This window comes from Prinia subflava, chromosome 8 (genome assembly GCF_021018805.1).
Source record: "Prinia subflava isolate CZ2003 ecotype Zambia chromosome 8, Cam_Psub_1.2, whole genome shotgun sequence".
NCBI classification, from domain to species: domain Eukaryota; kingdom Metazoa; phylum Chordata; class Aves; order Passeriformes; family Cisticolidae; genus Prinia; species Prinia subflava.
Window position 1 is genome coordinate 9,219,273 of NC_086254.1, and position 20,451 is coordinate 9,239,723.

At 41.9% G+C, this 20,451-nt stretch overlaps 1 protein-coding gene across 7 annotated transcripts in view; it reads right to left on the reverse strand.

The window, feature by feature from the left end:
• The window catches only part of BCAS3 (BCAS3 microtubule associated cell migration factor), a 300,416-nt gene that overhangs the window by 183,827 nt on the left and 96,138 nt on the right, over nt 1-20,451 (reverse strand). For all 7 annotated transcript variants that reach the window (XM_063402849.1, XM_063402852.1, XM_063402848.1 and 4 more), the window contains exons 17-19: nt 9,250-9,374; nt 8,536-8,701; nt 7,348-7,448 (exon numbers count right to left, since the gene is read on the reverse strand). In XM_063402849.1, coding sequence (XP_063258919.1) covers nt 7,348-7,448; nt 8,536-8,701; nt 9,250-9,374 — 392 coding nt within the window. The remainder of the gene's footprint in view (nt 1-7,347; nt 7,449-8,535; nt 8,702-9,249; nt 9,375-20,451) is intronic.

Consider the following 20,451-nt stretch of genomic DNA (forward strand, 5'->3'; position numbering starts at 1 on the left):
AGTAAATTTTCAAAGCGGTGCGTGGGGATTTACCCGTTTGACTCCCATTAAGGGCAATGGGAGGCGCGCGGCGAAATCCCCGCACGCCGCTTTGAAAACTGACCCCTGCGTGCTCACGGACCCCGCTCTAAGGACTTCCAGATGACCACGCAGGAGAGGAAAGAACCATTTCAGCATGTGCCCGTGTTCATTATTGTTGTTTGTACACATCTGAAAGTGTTTGAGTCGCTGAGGCAGCGCTGTTGGTTTATCAAGGCGGAGCTGATGGAGCCGTGCACGGCCCAGGAGTGTCCCTGCAGCAGAACCTCGGCAGGCACACTGCCAGCAGCCAGTGCACCTTGCAGAGCTCGCTCTCAGCTGTGTTATTTCACAAATATTTCACGGGAATATTTGTGAAATAACTCCACTGCTCGCTCAGCGACGCGTCTGCCCCGCTCCTGTTCACCCCAGTCACTCAGGGCTCAGCCAGAAATGAAATTTGCTTCCTTTGACACTCCTGGTTCCTGCAGGGAGCAGAAAGTGCAGGCTACTGTTTTAGGGAAATGTAGTTTTCCCTTAAAAAAAACCCTCACAAACTTAATTTCATTAGAAACACCTTTTCTGGAAGGGGACGGGGAGACAGATTAATCTGCAATCTGACAAGCCTCCAAGTGTAAGAAGCAAACTTGAAAATTCCATTTTCACCATTTGTGACTCTTTCCAGGAAAATCCAAACACACTCTGTATGAGAAATGCCTGCTTGGAATCTGTTTTCTCCAGAAATATTGCAATCTTAGTCATAAATATATATATACACACATATATATTTAAGATCTGCATTTATAAATGCAGTAAAAACCTACAAATTTTAAATCATCAAAATTCTTCTAGAATGTATTTTACCAGCATTTACATTATCAGTTACATGCTCATACAGATACCTGTATTTCCATGTAATATATAGAGAGAATACCTGAGGTAACATAAACACTTGAGAATTAACTTTCTGAAATTCTATAACTCATTTTCCTGCATAGGGAAATCTAAAACTCATTTCCCTCTTCAAAATTTCAAGGAATTATAAATTTTTCCCCAAGGATATGGAGTTTTACAGGACATCTGCACAATTCCTTTGAGACCACTGATGAAGAGCCCCAGGAAGTTCTTTTAAGAAGTATTTTGAATTCTTTTATTATATGGGTATAAAAAAGTAGAATTTCATGAAAATGATTTACTGATTTCAGGCAACATCAGGTAGAAAGTATAAAATGGCAAAGTGGGAATCTAGAAAATGGATTTTTCTGATACTCTGATTTTGCAGTTTGAGCCTGGAGCACTCAAGTGACACAACTTTGTGGCAAGACCTGTGGCACGGGCACAGCTGAAGGAGTTTGGGCACCTTCTCATGAGCAGCACAGGAAAATGAAGCAGCTGGAAACGTTCCCCATATCCCAGGGATTGTCCCAGCTCCTCTCCCTGGCAGCTCAGGTGAACTCAGTGAAACTCCCTCACTTCAGGGCAAGGTCAGAGCTGGGTTTGGGTAGGGATGGACTCCAGAATTGGGCCATGATCAACTGGCCAAGGGTAGAACCAGGAAAGCCCAGCAGAGAGGCTGAAAGTGCCCCAAGCTCGTGCTCGAGCATGGCCCTGCCACAGAGCAGAGCAGAAAGGCTTTGAACACCTCGTAAGCACACGACACAGTAATTGCTGTTACTGCACAGGCTCTGCTTTAGATCAGCTTTACTGTTTGAAACCCAGCTCGTTACAGACATTGAACACACCCAGGGCAAGAGCAGCTCTGGCCTCCCCAAAAACGCTACACAACACTCTGTGGTGACACATCTAAAAAGGGCTGTGCCATCACCTGCATTCCTCCATCCAAACCCGCTGTTAAAGATGCACCCTCGAAAGGGGAAAGGAGGAGGCACAGCCCTGAATGGGATCATCAGCCCAGCTCAATCAGCTCTGACCAGACCAGCTCTGCTGTGCCCTGAGGAGGGCTGGAGGACCAGAATGTCCAGATTCCTGCTGTGGCACTCCTTGGCTCTCATTCCAGCACCACAGCTTGGTTTTCACGGTGTCTGTGCTCACAGCACATATTCACAGTTATTTAATATATTCTCTGTCTTACCCTCAGACTTTCCACAATACTCGCTAGCTCTGGGGATGTAATTTTTATTTCTGTCAATGGAATGTATGAAGGGAACACAAAAGGGGCCATAAAGAACCACGGTGCTGCCTGGAGACAGAAGTCTTGCCCAGGGTGCACAGCTTTCATTAGAGGGAGCAGGAAGTGCAAACATGATGTCAGAGCTCCAGAGATTATCTGTATAAATGGTGTTATCATTTAACCCAAACAAACAGCAGGGAAAGGCTCACCCCCTCCCTTTGAAGACAATGGACAGTTACTAAATTGGACTTGTAATGAAAGCCATTTTCAGTGAAACACAAGATATGTGCAAGAGTTGGTCCAGAAATGAAAATCTGTTGTAACAGCCAAAAGTCAAAGGCAGCTATAAATACAGCCTTAATCTTTTCAAGAATCCCTTAACGAAGCCTATAAAACTGATTGTATCTTCAGGCCTAACCCAAGTGCAAATTCTTACTCAGAAAAATTTAACAGCTCTGCAAGTATGACCTGGAGAGCAGTACAGGGACAAGGAAGGAGAAAACAGTGCTGGTTTGAATGCTCACATCTTGGAATACAAATCACATTGCATTTAGAATAAACAATTAATGAGACAGCAGAAGCCTCAGCTACAGGTCCATTTTTTTTGAGAGAGAAACAATTTCCAGAAGCGGTCAGAGCGGGATGCAGAAACACTGCATCTTTCCTTTTAACACAACAGAAATGCTCTTTGATTATTTAAAAGCCAATTGCAAAGATCTGTCTTCAAAGCCTCCTATTGCAGGTTTAATAGCAAAGAGGTGCAAGTACACTTACCAGCAACACAGGAGTAAAGCACAGACTTTTGTTTTAACAAAATCTATATTTATACGATTACATTTCCTATGGTTGAGGGCAGCTGTAATTAATGGATTTCCCTCCTTCCCCTAATGCAGTCATTTGTCAATTTAAACACAGAATGCCCAATCAATTTTGATGTATTTAGTAAGCAATTTGTCAGAGTACTGCACACCAGTTAATATATTAATTCTTGTCACTGGCCCACTCCTGACAACTGCAGGCCGTGTCCATGAAATTGGTCCTGATGAGCCAAAACTCTTGCCTGGAATGTGAAGGTGCCCTTTGCAGAGCCAGAGGAGAGAAATCAGATCTCAATCTATTCAACACCTTTTTAGGGCAAATTTTAGGGAGTTTATTCATGAATGTGTTAATTGGCCACATTTCAAATATTGCATACTGTGCAATGGAAAAGTGAATGCAGAATGGAGAGATAAGGAAGAAAGGAAATAAATATGAAATGGGGATGTCAGACTTGCTGGTGATGCCAAGTTACCTTTTTCCATGGCAATTCCATCATGTGCCATGAACACTGACTGTGTGAATTCAAACATACAAAAACCATACAGAAGTCACACAGAGAAAACAAGGGATAAGTCAATCAAATATGCAAAACTTCAGGGCCTGGTAAAAGAGAGGAAAGAATTCATTTGAAAGAAACCTGAACACAACCAGGGGATTGTCATGGAGACAGGGAAAGCACATCTTAACAGCATCCTCAAGAGTTTATACAACCCAAAGCACCTTAATTCCTAAGTACCAAACAGCAGGAAGAAGGCAGGATTTAATGAGTAATTAATGACAAAACTTGGCAATTCTGTGAGAAAGCTTTAACACTGCAAGTTCCTGTGGACACCTAAACCTCACATGCAGTGCCTGGCACAGCTCTCCTCCACTGCCAGGCCTGCTAGGACAGTTTAACTACACCACATGTTATTTATGTTATAGCAAAAACATCTAGGAAGAAAAAAATGGGACTTAGATTTCCTTCTGTTGAGGTGAGATTTGGAAGTTGCTCAGGACACAGGTGAATAGAGAGGGAATATCAGAGACACAAATAAGGTAGGATATTATGTATTAAATGTGAGGAGTGTAGAGAAAAATCTGATACCTAAACCCCAGCACTGAAAACCTGAGGGTTGTAATTAATCCAGGGGTTTGTGGGATGGGCTCGTGGGAAGAGGTGAGCCTGGAATCTGCTCTGTCAGAGGGAGCCCTCAGGACTGGTTTTATTCTCTCTGACCCACTGCAGAGTTGGGAGCAGGATCCTGACACTTCCTGCAGGCCAGCACGCTGTGGAATTCAGCAGGCAAATTCACTTCAAAGCCATGAACTGACAGAAAGCTGTAAATGCCTCTGCCCACCTCTCACCTGTGCACAGCCCGAGCTGTGGGAACGTGCCCAGGTAGGCACGAGCTGCACACGCTGCTGCAGGTTTCTGCAGCAGATGTCACAGATGACCTCAAAGCAAGGAAACAGCTGTGCTGCTCCACTTACAAATACCCTTGGGAGAAAGGTCTTGGACACTTGTTGTACAAAACATCTCTTCAAACAATGGTTCCTTGTTCCTTTCCTTTCTAGCTGCAAATAAAACTTTCAGATTCTTTCAGAATATTAAAAGCTGAACCATGTGTTGATAACCTAGAGCAGGATTTTTCTGAATAACCTCCGTTTAGCACAAGAAGTCACCGGCCTGGTTTATATTTTTCGAAGACTAAGGAAGATTTTGGCCCTGTGTTTTGGCATCAAACCTCTTATTTCTGAAAACCTGGCCGTGCAGCCCTCCAAGCAGCCCGCCAGACGTCTCATTGTTCTGCCCGGCTGCTGACAGAGGTACTCTGTGCTAAAAAGCACACTGAGGGTTTTTCAATGACCCAGGGGGCAAAGGTCACTTATTATAAATGGATAATGAGACCTAATGCAATGTTCTGAGTGTGGACAAAGAAAGGGTCTATCCATACCCCCTTGTGACTTGGTCATTCAGGCTTTTATTTCCCCTGCACACTTAATGGAGCCAAACAATCGGCAGAAATGCTATACAGAAACGGAGAGAAACTGCTGCATTCTACCTCGGAGAGACAGCTCCAAAGAGTGACCCTGAAACGGCGCCAGGGCTGCTCTCAGCCCTGACGTGGCAGACAGATGGGCCGGGCCCCCTCAGCCCCGGCTGGGCCATTTGCTGGCAATTAAAGCCCCCGCTGGAGGCGAGGGCACAGCGAGCAGAGCCCCGGGCAGAGCTGCAGGTGAGCAGAGCTGCAGGTGAGCAGAGCTGCAGGTGAGCAGAGCCCCGGGCAGAGCTGCAGGTGAGCAGAGCCCCGGGCAGAGCTGCAGGTGAGCAGAGCCCCGGGCAGAGCTGCAGGTGAGCAGAGCCCCGGGCAGAGCTGCAGGTGAGCACAGCCCCGGGCAGAGCTGCAGGTGAGCAGAGCTGCAGGTGAGCAGAGCCCCGGGCAGAGCTGCAGGTGAGCACAGCCCCGGGCAGAGCTGCAGGTGAGCAGAGCCCCGGGCAGAGCTGCAGGAGAGCAGAGCCCCGGGCAGAGCTGCAGGTGAGCAGAGCCCCGGGCAGAGCTGCAGGTGAGCAGAGCCCGGGGCAGAGCTGCAGGTGAGCAGAGCCCCGGGCAGAGCTGCAGGTGAGCAGAGCCCCGAGCTGGGCTGGCAGCCCTTGCACAGGTGGGGTTTGTCAAAAGCTGCTCGGACTCCACTGCCAGCAGCTTCAGCCTGAATGAATCCAGAAGAGAAAACTTCAAAGACAATCAAACACTAATTTCTCTGTTATTGCCGTTTGCATTATGTCCTCTAGACACTCTGCTGTCTTTAGTGGTTAATATTCTATTATTCTTTCCATTTCACATCCAGAAGAAATGCTTAAAGAATTGCATGCTTAAAGAATGCTTAAATTTGCATGCTTAAAGAATTCTTATACCTGAGTAAAAAGTCTTATAATTCAAATAACACAAGTTCTTTAATGGGCCACGTTTCAGATATTACATCTACTGTGCAATGGAAAAGTCAATGCAGAATGGAGAGATAAGGAAGAAAGGAAATAAATATGAAATGAGAATGTCAGACTTGCTGGTGATGCAAAGTTACCTATTTCCATGGCAATTCCATCATGTGCCATGAACACTGACTGTGTGAATTCAAACATGCAAAAACCATGTGAAAGGTACAGAAGTCACACAAAGGAAACAAGGGATAAGTCAATCAAATATGCAAAACCCCTTTAAGTTCATTAATTTGCTGGAATTTAGCTACAATTCATTCTTCTTTCTTTAAAAAGTTTTCAGTACTAAACCATTTGAGATATGTATTTATACACATATGTATATTTTACTGTGTAACAGTATTGGAGCTGTTCATAAAATGTTAATAGAATACACAAAATGAGCCCCATCCACCCCTGGTTTCACTCAGTGGGATACAAGTGAAACAAATCAGGAATCTAGCAAAAAAAATCCAGCCAAAATGCAAATCTAATGGTGCTGTGCACTACTAATTCCTTTTTCATATTCTTTTGTATCTTTTGAGGTTTATCCCAATTTTCTGTGCAGCACAGAAGGAAGATTCAAACTTTGCAGGCTTCCATAGCACTGAGATGCAGCAGATGGCCAGGTAGAAGCAAGAGATCCAATCTGGCACCAGTGTCCCTTTCCCCAGGAAAGGTCTCTGGTTTCCCCAGGAGAACCTCAGCAGATGCCAGGAGTTGCTCCCTTGTGAGACTTCAACTGCTGCATCCCCTTGATCCTAGACAGAACAAAAACCTTCTCCTCACTGTCAGTACTCTTCTCTCTTTTCAATTGTCAGATAAAAGGTAAGTAGTCATTTTTCTACAAAACCATTATTAAAATGTGCAGGTTTGTGTATTTATGTGATATAGACACACCACATACACAGAGCTGCAGGTGTTTGAATGTTTCTGAATATGCCATGCCATGAAATGTTGGCTCTGTGGGCAGGACACAGGCCAGGGCAGGTGGGAGGCACCCCTGGCAGCAGTGCCAGGGCTCCCGAGGGCAGCAGTGCCTGGGGCTGGGGCTGGAGGGAGCCCAGCATCCAGGAGCTCCCAGGGAGAGGGAAATGCAGATCCATTTGTCACTGGGTGTGGAATTCACAGGAGGAAATGGCTAAAAGGAGAAGGAATGAGGTGAGGAAACCCTGAAGATTTCATGGGATGTGGTGGGTGACTCTCAAGGCCAGCCAAGTGCCCCCACAGCCTCCCAACTCTGAGTCATGGCAAAAACCCCAACACCACACTCACTGCTCCATCCTTACTAACACACTTACACACAGCTCTACTCTGGGGTGGAACATACACTGAACTTGGCTGGAAAATTCAACTTGGAAAATCACTCTGTGCTTCAAACCCTGTGCACATGAGACAAGACAAGAAGTTGTCAGCTACTCACAGCCAGCCAGAAGATACTGGTAGTACTGCACAGCATCTGCAGCCAGGAGCAGTGGATGGTTTGCATTAAATGGTGGTTGGAGTTCATTCCACTGAGGAGTTCTGAGGTAAAACACAAGACTATTAATATTTAAGCTAATACGGAGAATGTAAATCAGTGTTTCTGTCATCACATGCAATTATCTATACAAGCTCACAAAATGTTTGTAATTATTTAAATTAGCTTGTTCAAACACTGCAATCCACCACAGGCAGTGGAGCAGCAGGGCCAAATTGTACAGATTGTGAGGCAAAGACAATGCTTGGTTGTTGACTGCAGCAGGGATTGCATAAAAAAACCCAGGAAGGAGGTTTAGATTAAGTTGGTAAATATGTTTAGGACCATTGTATGTCATGCTGACGTTATATAAACACACAAGAGAAACTGGGGAACTTTTTTTGTTCTGTTAACTACCACTGCTTCCATCCTGTGAAGTCATTGCGCACTCACTGTGAAAATAAAGCTGTGTAAAGTTATGGATTATTGATCCAATTAGAATTTTCAATTCCATTACAACCTACTCATTTCAACAATAATGGTCCCGAAGTCTGTGTTGTAATTTTAATTAGGGTGGGCCATTCCTAAATAGCTTGGTAAATCAAGTATTGATCACTCCAGTCCAGCCATAAGCAGCACTAAGGAATGTAGGAGCCAAGAAAAATCGATAGAAAAATATTTTAAAACGTCAAAAGCACTGACAACACTTTCTCATCAATTTTTCTTTACTTTCTTCCACATGTCAGGAATAATTTCTTCTACTGTCTTTGGAAATGGTACCTTCAGCTGCTCACAGGAAAACTCACAGTGCTTCATCCTGAGAACCTTGCTCATGTCTCACAGCAGAATTCTGTACTTCAACACTACCAAAATAATCGTTTCCAGTCCTTACATAAAAAGAAAATTACAACCTGATCATTTAAAATCACCAATTAATTAGGATCTCTATTGATTCACAGGCATGTTCATGTCTAGCTCCATGTGCAGAGAAGGATTTAGAAGCACATGAACAGCGACTGTGTGGAAAGCAGGGTTTGAATTTCTCTCCCTCAATGTAAAAATTTACGAGTGACAATCACGATGCTTGTTCAAAAACAAAGATCACAATCCTTTTGTGGCTGACAGGAAGGAAGAGTGGCAGGAGTGAAGTACCTAACCAGGGTCCAGCTGGCCCTGGGGCAGGTGCCCATCTCCAGGGGGGTGTCGTCGCTGATCTTGGGCGCGGTGCTGAGCGGCCGCGGCTCCAGGACGTGCTCCACCAGGCTCCCGTAGCAGCTGATGATGTACAGAGACTCCACCACAAACTGCTTGGACTGATCTGGGGACAAAAAAGAGAGAAAATCTTGTTGTGACAGCATGACGGGAACAGGGAAAGCTTTTGCAGATGTATCTGTGTTCTTCTAAGTCTCTGGATTGCAGCTAAAACTGTGAAATAAAAGTAGCAAAAGGGCTGGGGAGAAAAGAGAAAATTGTACAAAACACACAATTTTCACACAATTGTATGAATATCTCATACAACAGAAGTTTCTCACCAAGGTGTTTGATTACACATTTCCAAACATATCTTGTACATTTGCTTTTGAAAAGGTGTTTCATCTTTATCTCAGTTTTTTCAGTGCCATTTCACACAGTACCTATGGACTGACCTATCAAAGTTGGGTTTCTGTCACTTTATCATCATAAAAGATCAATTATTCATTTCACTAATTACAATTTCTTGTACATTTTACCAAAACACCCCAAGCGTGTTCCTAAAATTCTCGATTGCCCCTGAATTTAAGGAACAAAATCCACAACTTGCTTAGAACCTGTCACCAAACAAGAATTGAAGTTTAAATGCAAGTCCTAATTCAGTGAGGTACCAACCTTTTTCTCGTTTGAGACCGGAATTGTTTGCAAACCACGACCTTGAAGCTCCAAACACTGCAGCCACACAGAACTCCCCTCCCACAGATTTACTGGGTGAAATCTGCGGAGCTGGTTTGGATTTGCTTTAAAGAAAGAACAAAATAAAATTATACAGGTTAATTCTCAAAAAATTAAAGTGTCCCTCGCTTAACAGCAATTTTAAGATATTACTTCAGACATGGGGAATATCTGCAGTTCCCACAGGGCTGAGCAGGATTTACAGATGCTCAGTGTTCCTCAATAACAGGTCCCAAATTCCCCTGGAATACTGAACTCACTCACTGGAAGAACAGCACTGGCTCATAATGTGCTGAATTGTTTAAAACTGAAACAAATTCAGTTTAAAAGACCCAATAGTGCACATTTGCATTCAACAGAAACAACTTCTGATGTAAATAGAAAGCAATCCTAAATCCTTTGGGAATGAAAACACAGATCCTGGGTCAGTCATTCCTTGTCTTTTCCAAGGAAGTCAGGAACAACCAGGGGGTGTGAGTGACACAGGGTGGGAGGGGGACATGCAGAGGGGACAGGGACAGGGAGATGCACACACTCATGAGCCACTGTTAGAGCACGGCAGGAATTCCACCATGGAAAAGCAGAGACACTGAGAGCCCACGAGGTGCATGGGCAGCCCCAGGGGGTGTTCATTAATTATTGTATATTTATTCTGAGGTGTTTCTCCTCACAGGGACCTGCAGGTACAAAACATTTCTGAACTATGGGCAGAGCACTGTCCATGCCCCAATTCACTGAATCAGGATTTCACCCTTTCCTTAAGAGAAAAGCTGTTTGACAAACCCACACAGGATTCTTCTTACTTCATGTTCCCTTTGTTCTAGTCCTTTTAATTTAATTATTTTATATTTTTCTCTCTAATCTATTTCACTGCTCCCTTCTCTTCCTACCCAGCCCTCCTTTCGATTTTTCTTCTATTAATTTCTGCTTCCACACAATTTCAGCCTGTGCTCAGACCATCCCATTAACCTGGTTTTTACATAACAATCTCCAGTTCTGAGAAATGTGTGTGCACAGGTGTCTGTGCAAACAAAGGAGTACAAGTGTTACAGTGGAATTCCGCATTTTAAAGAGCAGAAATCAATTAAAATACTGTAGAGTTATAATGCTATTTAATTTATGCTAACAGATCATACACATGGCAAGTTTATGGTCTCATGTATTAGTTAGAAATTAAAACAAAAAAGTTCTTTTCCACTGACCAGAGCCCATGGAAAGACTCAGACAAACTTCCAGGGACTTGGATCAGAGCTGAAGCTCTTGTACATGTGGGAGAAGCTGGAATGTCCCAAAAGAGCAGTTGGAATTTATAGTCAGTAACTCTGGTATTGAACCACCACAAAGCACTTAATATCCAACTGTTAAACCTCCAGCTACAGATGACTGGGTCAGAAATCTGTGTTCCAAAAAGGTCCTGACTACAAATGCATTCCCTTGCTTGCAGTGGCACATCATGTTTCTATATCAAAATATTTAAACTGAGATTTAAACTAGTAAGTTTTTATTAGCTACTCAGAAAAAAATCAGAATAGATTTCTTTCACTTTGAAATAATCATCTGTCACAGAAAGAGTATTTTTAACCAAATTGTATACTGAGAATTATTTTAGCTCTCACTTTCCATGTATTCACATACTCATATTCCTTTAGAAATGAAAATATAAATATATCAGTGAATTGGTCTTGTTGATTACTTCAATTAATGAATTATTCGGTTTAATACAGAACATTGTTCAGGACAGTGTCACCCATCAATCATTACAAAGCAAACCAGGAGCACAGGTATGACTCTGCCATTTTCACTTCCTCTTGACAAAAGGACCCTTTTCTACCCTGTCCCAATATTCTTAATATTCTCAATTTCTACTGAACACAATCTGAGGTCATTAAAATGATTTTTCAAGGTTAATGAAGTTATTAAAAATGGGGAAAAAAATCTGTAAGCAAATGCTACTCTCAGCTATAAACTGGATTAAAGTTCTACAGAGACAGAACTGCCTGCAAGCCTTGAAGCAGAAGTGAACCTGGGACTCAACACATTTTTCACAAAAGGACCCTTTTCTATCCTGTCCTAATATTCTTAATATTCTCAATTTCTACTAAACACAATCTGAGGTCATTCAAATGATTTTTCAAGGTTAATGAAGTTATTAAAAATGGGGAAAAAATCTGTAAACAAATGCTACTCTCAGCTATAAACTGGATTAAATTCTACAGAGACAGAACTGCCTGCAAGCCTTGAAGCAGAAGTGAACCTGGGACTCAACACATTTTTCACAAAAGGACCCTTTTCTATCCTGTCCTAATATTCTTAATATTCTCAATTTCTACTAAACACAATCTGAGGTCATTCAAATGATTTTTCAAGGTTAATGAAGTTATTAAAAATGGGGAAAAAATTGTAAACAAATGCTACTGTCAGCTATAAACTGGATTAAATTCTACAGAGACAGAACTGCCTGCAAGCCTTGAAGCAGAAGTGAACCTGGGACTCAACACATTTTTCCAGAGTCCTCCACACTCTGAGTCGCCATCCCTGTGTTCAACCAAACCCAATTCTACAAAAACAGCCTTAGAGGAAATGGCCTGAGCTCAGTTCTATTTCCATCTTGTCTTTAGGATGCACATCTTTCAAGGCAAGCACTTAAGTGTTGGTTTCAGTGCCAGCAGCTTTTCCCTTCGAGGATGATGTTTTGTAGACAGAGAGAGCAGACCTTGTAAAACATGATTACTCATGAGGTTCAACTCAGCCCTGCTAGCAAACAAACAAAAAAGATTTGTGCATCTGATTGGTTTGGACAGATTTCTGAAAATACTGCTGAGATGTCAACAAGGCTGTTCTGCAGCCTCTTGGAGCTGAGGAATCTTTCATTTGACCATCATTTGACTCCTGAGTTTTCATCGATACATTCCAACTCCAATTTCATTCCTTCAGCAAACCTCCAAAGCCCAGTTATTTTCAGTAACAGTAATGCCATTACAAAAATATCTTTACATGTCATTGTGATGTTTTAACAACTTGGAAACTATATCCTCATTATTCTGCAGATGCAAACACCCTCTCAGCTTTATAAATGATAATAAAACAGCAATGTTGAAGGTAGGTGGTGAATGACCTGTTTCTGCTATGAACTCCTGCTCTTTCCTTGCTCTTGGCTTGTCAGCACTTCATAAATTATTCCAAGAGCTGAAATTTAGGCACATTTGGCCTCACTTTTTACCAAACAGTTACTTTAAAAGAATCTTCATAATACAGTAACTTCCAAAAAATTGTACCACAGCTTTCCTGAGAAGGGATGCAGGAAGAAATTCAGATTTTTGAGTGTCAATGCTAAAACCAAGACAGTGAAGCAAATGGGACAAAACATTCCCCATTATAACTTCACTCTGCATTTCTCCCAAATGTCAGGCACAACAGGATTGTATTTACACCATCAGGAGGATAAAAAAGCAGTTTACTTTTTCCTCTCTAGATCAACTTCACTGTGAAACCACACCTGGAATTCAGTGAGACACAGCTGTAGATTTACCCCAGTTAGATCTGTACATAAATCTATATCAGGAATAGAATATATTTGGGGAAATCTGTATTGCTATTAAATGTTCTAACATCATTTTGGAGGATTATTTCTATTTTAAATCAGAAGCACTGAGATACAGACGTGGCCAAATGACATTTTCTACTGAAAGGGCACGAAAGGAGATGGGAGGAAACTGAAGAAAGAAATGAAGACATCACTTTGTCAGAGCTTGAAAAGCAGTGAAGAGACCGAGCTCAGCATGCCAATTCTTTCATGTTGCCAGCACAGATTAAGACCTCCTGAAACCACTCAGAGCTCCCACTTGGTGACTTTGTAACACATCAAACTCTGCCATAATCTCTGCAAATGCATCGTGGTAGCTCTTTGTGAAAATACTAAATGGTTACAATATTTTAACTAGTTAACATTTGAATTATTATTATTTTACTGGTAAGAATTAATACTTTTAAAATATTCCATAGGCTGCACAGTTTATGATGGAGCTTTGTGTCTCACAAAGCTCTTGTGGCTCTTAAATATATCTTTAAATCCGTTGTCAAACAAGTGACATGACTTTAAAACAATAAATAAATTGCATATATGTGACAGGAAGGAGCTGCCTTATATATTCAAATATTTATAGTGAAATAGTACCAGTCTGCAAAGATTGAAAATTGCTTTGATTTTATATTCCCAACAAATACATTCCAAATATATGAGTTTCATAAAAACAGAAGCAGTATTTCACACTAAACCCACTGAAATGGAAACATCTATGACTGCTGATGGAATAACTTTTATCTTGACTGCATAAGCAGCAACAAAAGTATCAGGAGAAAAATACTGCATGAAATTTGCAATTACACATAAAATTACAAAAAAAAATTCTATCTCCAAGTCCAGAAATTTTAATTCATTTATCATTGTGTCTAAAATGAAAACAAAGATGTTTCCAGTTGTCAGATCATGAATAAAGCAAGAAAAAGCACGAAAAGCCATGGTGGGATCCTTTATTCACAAGGCACTTAGCTGTCAAATCAACATCCATTTTGTTTACAGAATTTTAGGTCTCATTAAGACCTTAATGGAAAAAACATGATTTCTCCCCCACCCAAAGTGTGTTTTTTATCCTAATTTCTCTTTAGACCAGTAAGGACCATATTTTTGAGCTAGCACTGGCATTAAACAAACCACAAAAAGAGTCTTGTGAAAGACAGGCAACAATTTTGGAGCCTATTTCATATATTCTCCTCTTTAATCTCAGCCTTTTAATCTTACTTCAATCTAAAACCATTCCTGGTTAACGACGTCTCCTGCTCCGTGCAGGGGTGACCCGCACAGCCTTTGCTCACAAATCCACTGCCAAAACTCATCTTCCACAGCCTCTGCCCTTCTTAGAGCAGCATCAGGCCAAAAACTCTTTGGTGCACCATAAACTGCTTTTAGAAATGGTTCTTTGGGTGGTACTACAGGAATTAGAAATTCTCCGTGAATAAGGCAAAGTTTCCTTCCTTTCTTCTTTCCTTTCCTTTCCTTTCCTTTCCTTTCCTTTCCTTTCCTTTCCTTTCCTTTCCTTTCCTTTCCTTTCCTTTCCTTTCCTTTCCTTTCCTTTCCTTTCCTTTCCTTTCCTTTCCTTTCCTTTCCTTTCCTTTCCTTTCCTTTCCTTTCCTTTCCTTTCCTTTCCTTTCCTTTCCTTTCCTTTCCTTTCCTTTCCTTTCCTTTCCTTTCCTTTCCTTTCCTTTCCTTTCCTTTCCTTTCCTTCTCCTTCTCCTTCTCCTTCTCCTTCTCCTTCTCCTTCTCCTTCTCCTTCTCCTTCTCCTTCTCCTTCTCCTTCTCCTTCTCCTTCTCCTTCTCCTTCTCCTTCTCCTTCTCCTTCTCCTTCTCCTTCTCCTTCTCCTTCTCCTTCTCCTTCTCCTTCTCCTTCTCCTTCTCCTTCTCCTTCTCCTTCTCCTTCTCCTTCTCCTTCTCCTTCTCCTTCTCCTTCTCCTTCTCCTTCTTCTCCCCTCCTCTTCCTCCTCCTCCTCCTCCTCCTCCTCCTCCTCCTCCTCCTCTTCCCCTTCCTCCCCTGTGCTTCCCCTGGCACAGCTCCCAAATCCCTCCTCAGCCTTTCTTTGGGAATTCTGTGTCCTACAAAGCTCTTCGCAAGTTCTTTTCCTGAACAGAATATTCTGATGGAGACATTGAGGGTGACACACGTGGTGCCAGCTTTTAGAGCAAACCCAAGAGCCTTGCACAAATACTCTAACAGATACTGGTGGGCACAATTAATAGATATCCTTAGCTAAATTAAAAACAAAGAGAAAATCCCAAACTCACAGAAAAACCCCAAAAACCCAAGTCCCAGAAGACTCCTTGCTGGAAGTTTTTAAATTTTCTAAGGTGTTCCTACTTCTTTTATTCTTATTATCCAAAATTTCCAGCATCTAAGCCCCATCCTGTTACAAAGTGGTGACTGAGGTGATGCAGCACTGCCCAAATACTGAACCAAACTCCAGCAGCAAAAGACTTGTTAAAGCTTGCTTTTTCTTGTCTGTAATCTTATAATATGCTGCATTTTGTCACATTAAAATGAAACATTTTATTTCAAATATCCAAATTTTAACAGAACCGTTTCCCACATTGGAATGAGATTATCCTGAAGATCCCTTTCACCCCACACCATTCTGTGACTCTTTTTCTCCAGAGTAATCAGCTTTTCTTTTCTTTTTTTTTTCAGTGCCCCTTTTACTGCTTCACCTCTCAGTGCAGTACTTTACTGCCTACTCACTGCTAATCTGGCTTATTTTTCAGAGGTCATCATCGATGTTTTCTGTCTGTAAGCAACTTAGTGCTACAATAATAAAGGAAGCAATATAGAAAAAAAAAGAGAGAGGCTTGTTTGGAAAGACACTGCAATCATTTCTGCCCACTTAGAAATAATTTATTTTTTCAACTTCCCTGCTACTTAAAAATTAAATGCACTCTCAAAGGTAAAAAAAAAGGAGAAAAAAAAAAGTGAATTCAAATCCTTGCAATGCTTGATGGTGAACACGCATCCATAGTTTAAAAGTGAAATTATGTGGGTGGAAACCTATGGATCAGCCATGCAGGTAAACAAATGAAAACAAAAAATTAATCCAAAATTAAGAAGTCTAAGCACAGAGTTATTTTCAGCGAGGACAGCGAATGGAGTATAGGCATGCTGGGTTTGAACTGGGAACTCACCAAGGAGCTTTAATGGAAAAACATCCTGCTCCAAACAGGTAAGGTCTTCATGGAAAGGGGAAAAATGCACAGAAATTAGATGAGAACTCAATTCCCAACAAGTACACTGCATACCATGCTGTTAGCCAGTGAACACGGTCATTGTTAGCCCCTTGCTGATGCCCTGGAGGAGCTGCCAGGGGCACAGCAGTGCCCAGGGCCAGTCCCGGGGGTGGCACTGCCGCAGGGGACACGCGGGGACATCGCGGCAAGCCGGGCTCAGAGTTAGAGCTGGGTTAGGCTCAGCTCAGGGCCTCCCTCCAAGCTGCTGCAAAGCCGGGGCTGCAGCAGGGACTGAAGTGAGGAGTGACAGGAGAAGGGAATCAGCATCCACAGCAGTCATGGCTGGGGTCTCATGGAACACCCAGGGGCTGAATGGGGCAGATTGACAAAGTTACTGAGAGGAGGGCAAATAAAACCAACAGTGCAATCAGAACCTTTCAGGGACGATTATCAGCCTTTTGCTAGGACAGAAACACTCCATGAAATTCATCTGTTGGACCCAGAAATCTTCTTCCCCCCTGGAAGCTTGCACAGATGCAGGGAAGAGAGGCCTAACTTACTCCTAATGCATTGGATGCTCAAATCACCAGATCTAGAGCTGAGTGCTTTTGGCCACACAACAATTTACACCAGGATGTGATTTCATGGTTTGTCCAAGTATTTTGCACAGTGGAGAGTTTTTAACCCATTAACCTGAAGGAATTTTCAATGGATATATCCTTTTTTAAAAGCCATTGCCATAGTGACACTTGCATAAAATCTGAAAAGGAGCAAAAGGAGACAAATTTAGAGCTACTCACATGCTCAAGGCTTCTCTGAGTCTCATTTGGGATGTAACATCATCCACAAAATCTCTAAATCACTGATTTTGTAAATGCCAATGGCTCTGTTTTCATATTCTGACTCAGAGATAAGTTCTGGGTAGTTGAAACAGGTGAAATATTTTCAAGCAAGGAATTACCAGAAAAGGGTCCAGCCCTGAAGAATGTATAAAGCTCTCAGCCATAGACCAACACAATTAAAAGGATACCAGCCTGATAAAAAAGAACTCAGTGAACTAAATCTGACATGAGCACAACATCAATGAATGAAGGGATCCTCTCAAAAAACATTCAGGTGAAGGTACAAACCTAAGACATATATTCTTCAACATGCAAAGATGCAAAAATCCAATAAAGAATAGCATATTACAGAAAAAATAGCATATTACAGAAAAACTCCTATTTTTAATTGATACTACAGACCAAAAAAAAACCCCATTTTTGAGCTCCATATAAGGACTGGCCTTTAACTTTTTGTATTTAATAAACTGGTTAATATTTTTGGAGACAGAGCTCATTTGGCAGAACAAACCACCCTTCTAGACCTAATATATCATCTTTGAGCAGTGCTAAAACCCAATTAAATTGTCTGAACTAAATGATCTCCTATAAAGTCAGCACATCCAGCCCCTGAGTCAAAGGCCAGTCTAGAAGATGAGTCCAGCACTACTGCACTGCTTAAATATTTAATTGAAAGCTAAATCTCCTGCATAACCCAAAGCCAACATAATTTAAAACCTAGAATGTATTGAGTGTAAATTTGAACAGTCATTGGAGAGTGGTCGGATCTGCCTGGGAGCTTAGAATTCAATTTCTAAATGATGAGCAGGGATGTTTTGGACACTATTTTTGCCTCTTCTTGCCTTAGTTGCTCTGTCTTCAAACCTCACAAATAACAAATAACACTTAGCTGGGCCCATTAAAAATTTTAGAAGATGGCACCAGCTTTTTCTTCTTCCACAACATCTATATTGACCTGATTATGTGTATATACTTATACAAATTAACAAATTCTCTTTATTTTAATTACAGACTGGGCCAGGTGGGCTTCAACTGAAGGTTTTGTTCTGTTGGTTTTGGATAGAAAACAGATGGAAATGGACAGAAAATTTTGTATCATGAAGAAAATGCAATTACACTTCCAAAGACTACAGCAGAATCTTATTAAAATATTTTATGTGTGAGTAAACCAACTTGGTACCTCCTCTCTGTTCAAAAGAGCTGATTTCTTTAAAGACAGCCATTTTTTCCTTATGACTTTTATATAAGCAATTGTTTTCCACTATTTCCTTCACATAATATGGATGGAATGCTAATTGAGAGCGAGAGAGAATCCACAAATTACAGGATAACCCAACCTTGAAGAGACAGCACCAGATGGCTGCGCTCGGTGACAGCAAGAGAGCAGTGCCAAGGCAAAAACTCACCCAGGTTCCCCTTTCCCAGCCTAGGGAGACATTCCAAAGGAAATCATGGAATCAAGAGGATTCACCATTCAAAGTTCTGACAGAATTTTTGCAGGTTCTTACCTGATTCTGAGTTTTAGCAAATTGAAAATTGAAATACTTTGATTTTGTGTTGTGTTTGATAAAACTATTTAAGCTTTTAATAAGCTGTGCAATACCCATTTATTCTAAGCCTCATCATGCCAAATCGAGAATCCTTTCATCAACAGTGACATCTGAACAAACCTTAGTGCAAATAATTGTATTTTGTATCAATTACGAATCATTACAGCAGTTGCTTTGTTATTAAAATGTATTATAAAAACTAAAAGTGATATAAAATATGTCTGAGAAATGTGCCAGAAAGAGAATGTCTGGCTTCAGACAATTGTGAAGAATTCTTTAGCTTTATTTTTTTTTCTCTACTTTTTCAGTTATTTTTTCCTAATTAATTGTACCATAACGAGGTGATTTTGCACCCCTTGTTTTTGTTTGCTGCAGTAGCTGACCCTGGGATAAATGATGCTCCCTGTGACAAAATAACCCCAAGTTATAGCAGTGATTTTCTGTGCATAGAAAATTAAAATGATAAAATTGCATCAGACACTTTACCTGCCTCCCCCCTCCTCAGTGAGGGTGGAATGAGGGATGGGACGAAGAAGGGACAGAGTTTCATGTTTAAAAATACACTATCTCAGTTTCTTGGCTGGAAAAAAGCAAGTTTTATCCCTCTCCTGCAAGGCACACTGGATTTCTGTGTTTTGACAAGGCTCAGCTAACGCAGGTTCCATCCTGCTGCTCACTCCAGCAAGGATGAATTGGGGAGTGGGGTATGATACAAATATAATGACCCTGTCCCTTGAGGAACTTAAAACAAATGCTGCTGTCAGAGGAGCCAACTTTGACAATAGTTTTTCTTTTGGGGCAATTATTGTATCTTTTCTTTCGCTCCTTCCCATTACAGCTCAGCCGTGTCCCCACTGGAAACCAGCTACAGGTCATCCCACAAACCCAGGGAACACTCATGGAGTTACTGTGGGGCACAAAGCTGAATTCTAGAATGTTCTGATTCACTGCCTTTTATAGACAATGAGATGGATCATACAGCTCTTCCCCTTCCCAATCTATAAGCTCTTTGTAAATGAGCAATGAATTAACCCATTCACCAGCCTTGACAAGTAATTCAGCATTACTATTAAAACTTTGAGAGGGGAAACTGAGTCACGGATATAGAAAGATTTATTAAATCCAGCTCTTGTGCTGTCCTGCATCCCCCCCTAATCTTTAAAACATCACAAGCTTCCTTACTCATTAGTGTTAGAGCCCCTCTGGGAAAGGCTGAATGTGCTGACAGCACAAACTACAGGAAAGCCAGTCAAGGGGATGACAAAACGTAGGGACAAAAATTAAGTGCTTGATGAAGGCGCGGAAATTACAGTGGGAGGCTTGAAAAAGCAAAGGGAGAAGCAGAGGGCAGGGCAGAAGGAAAGGACAGCGCTGGGAGGTGGAGGGGATGCTCCAAGATACTCCATGCTGACAATGGAACTCGAATTCAGAGCAAGAACATGTTCCAAAATCTACATGTTTGCAGGGGGAAAAAAAAGCGTCTGTGATGAACAGCACGGTCATGCCACAATTCCAGACCCCGTCTTTCATTCCCACAGGGCTACAGGGAACACTTTTAAAAAATTTACTGCCATTCCACCTGTCAGGCACCACGACATGCTTTGCAGCTCTGCTCCAGACACATGATATTAAGAGCACTGATCAGTCCTTTCAGTACCTGGAAAATATTTTGCTGTCTTGGATACTGGCAGAACAAACCCCAGCTCAACCCTTTGGTTAATAAAACCTACAAGACTTCATGAAGATTTAATATTACAGCAGCTGATGTTAAGAGCAAATCAAACGGACAAATTATACGGTATTTGAGCCTCGCTTAAAAGTGCTGCAACAGATTAGATTTTGAGTTCTTCCAAAGTCACAAGAGGAGAGGAATCTTTGAGGGCGGCTGCAGGAGGCGGGCGATGCCGGCTCCTTTCTGATGGCTGCACCACGCGAGGCTCAGCAGCTGCTCCCGAGGAGGAGCCGTGTTTCCTCGGAGCAGCGC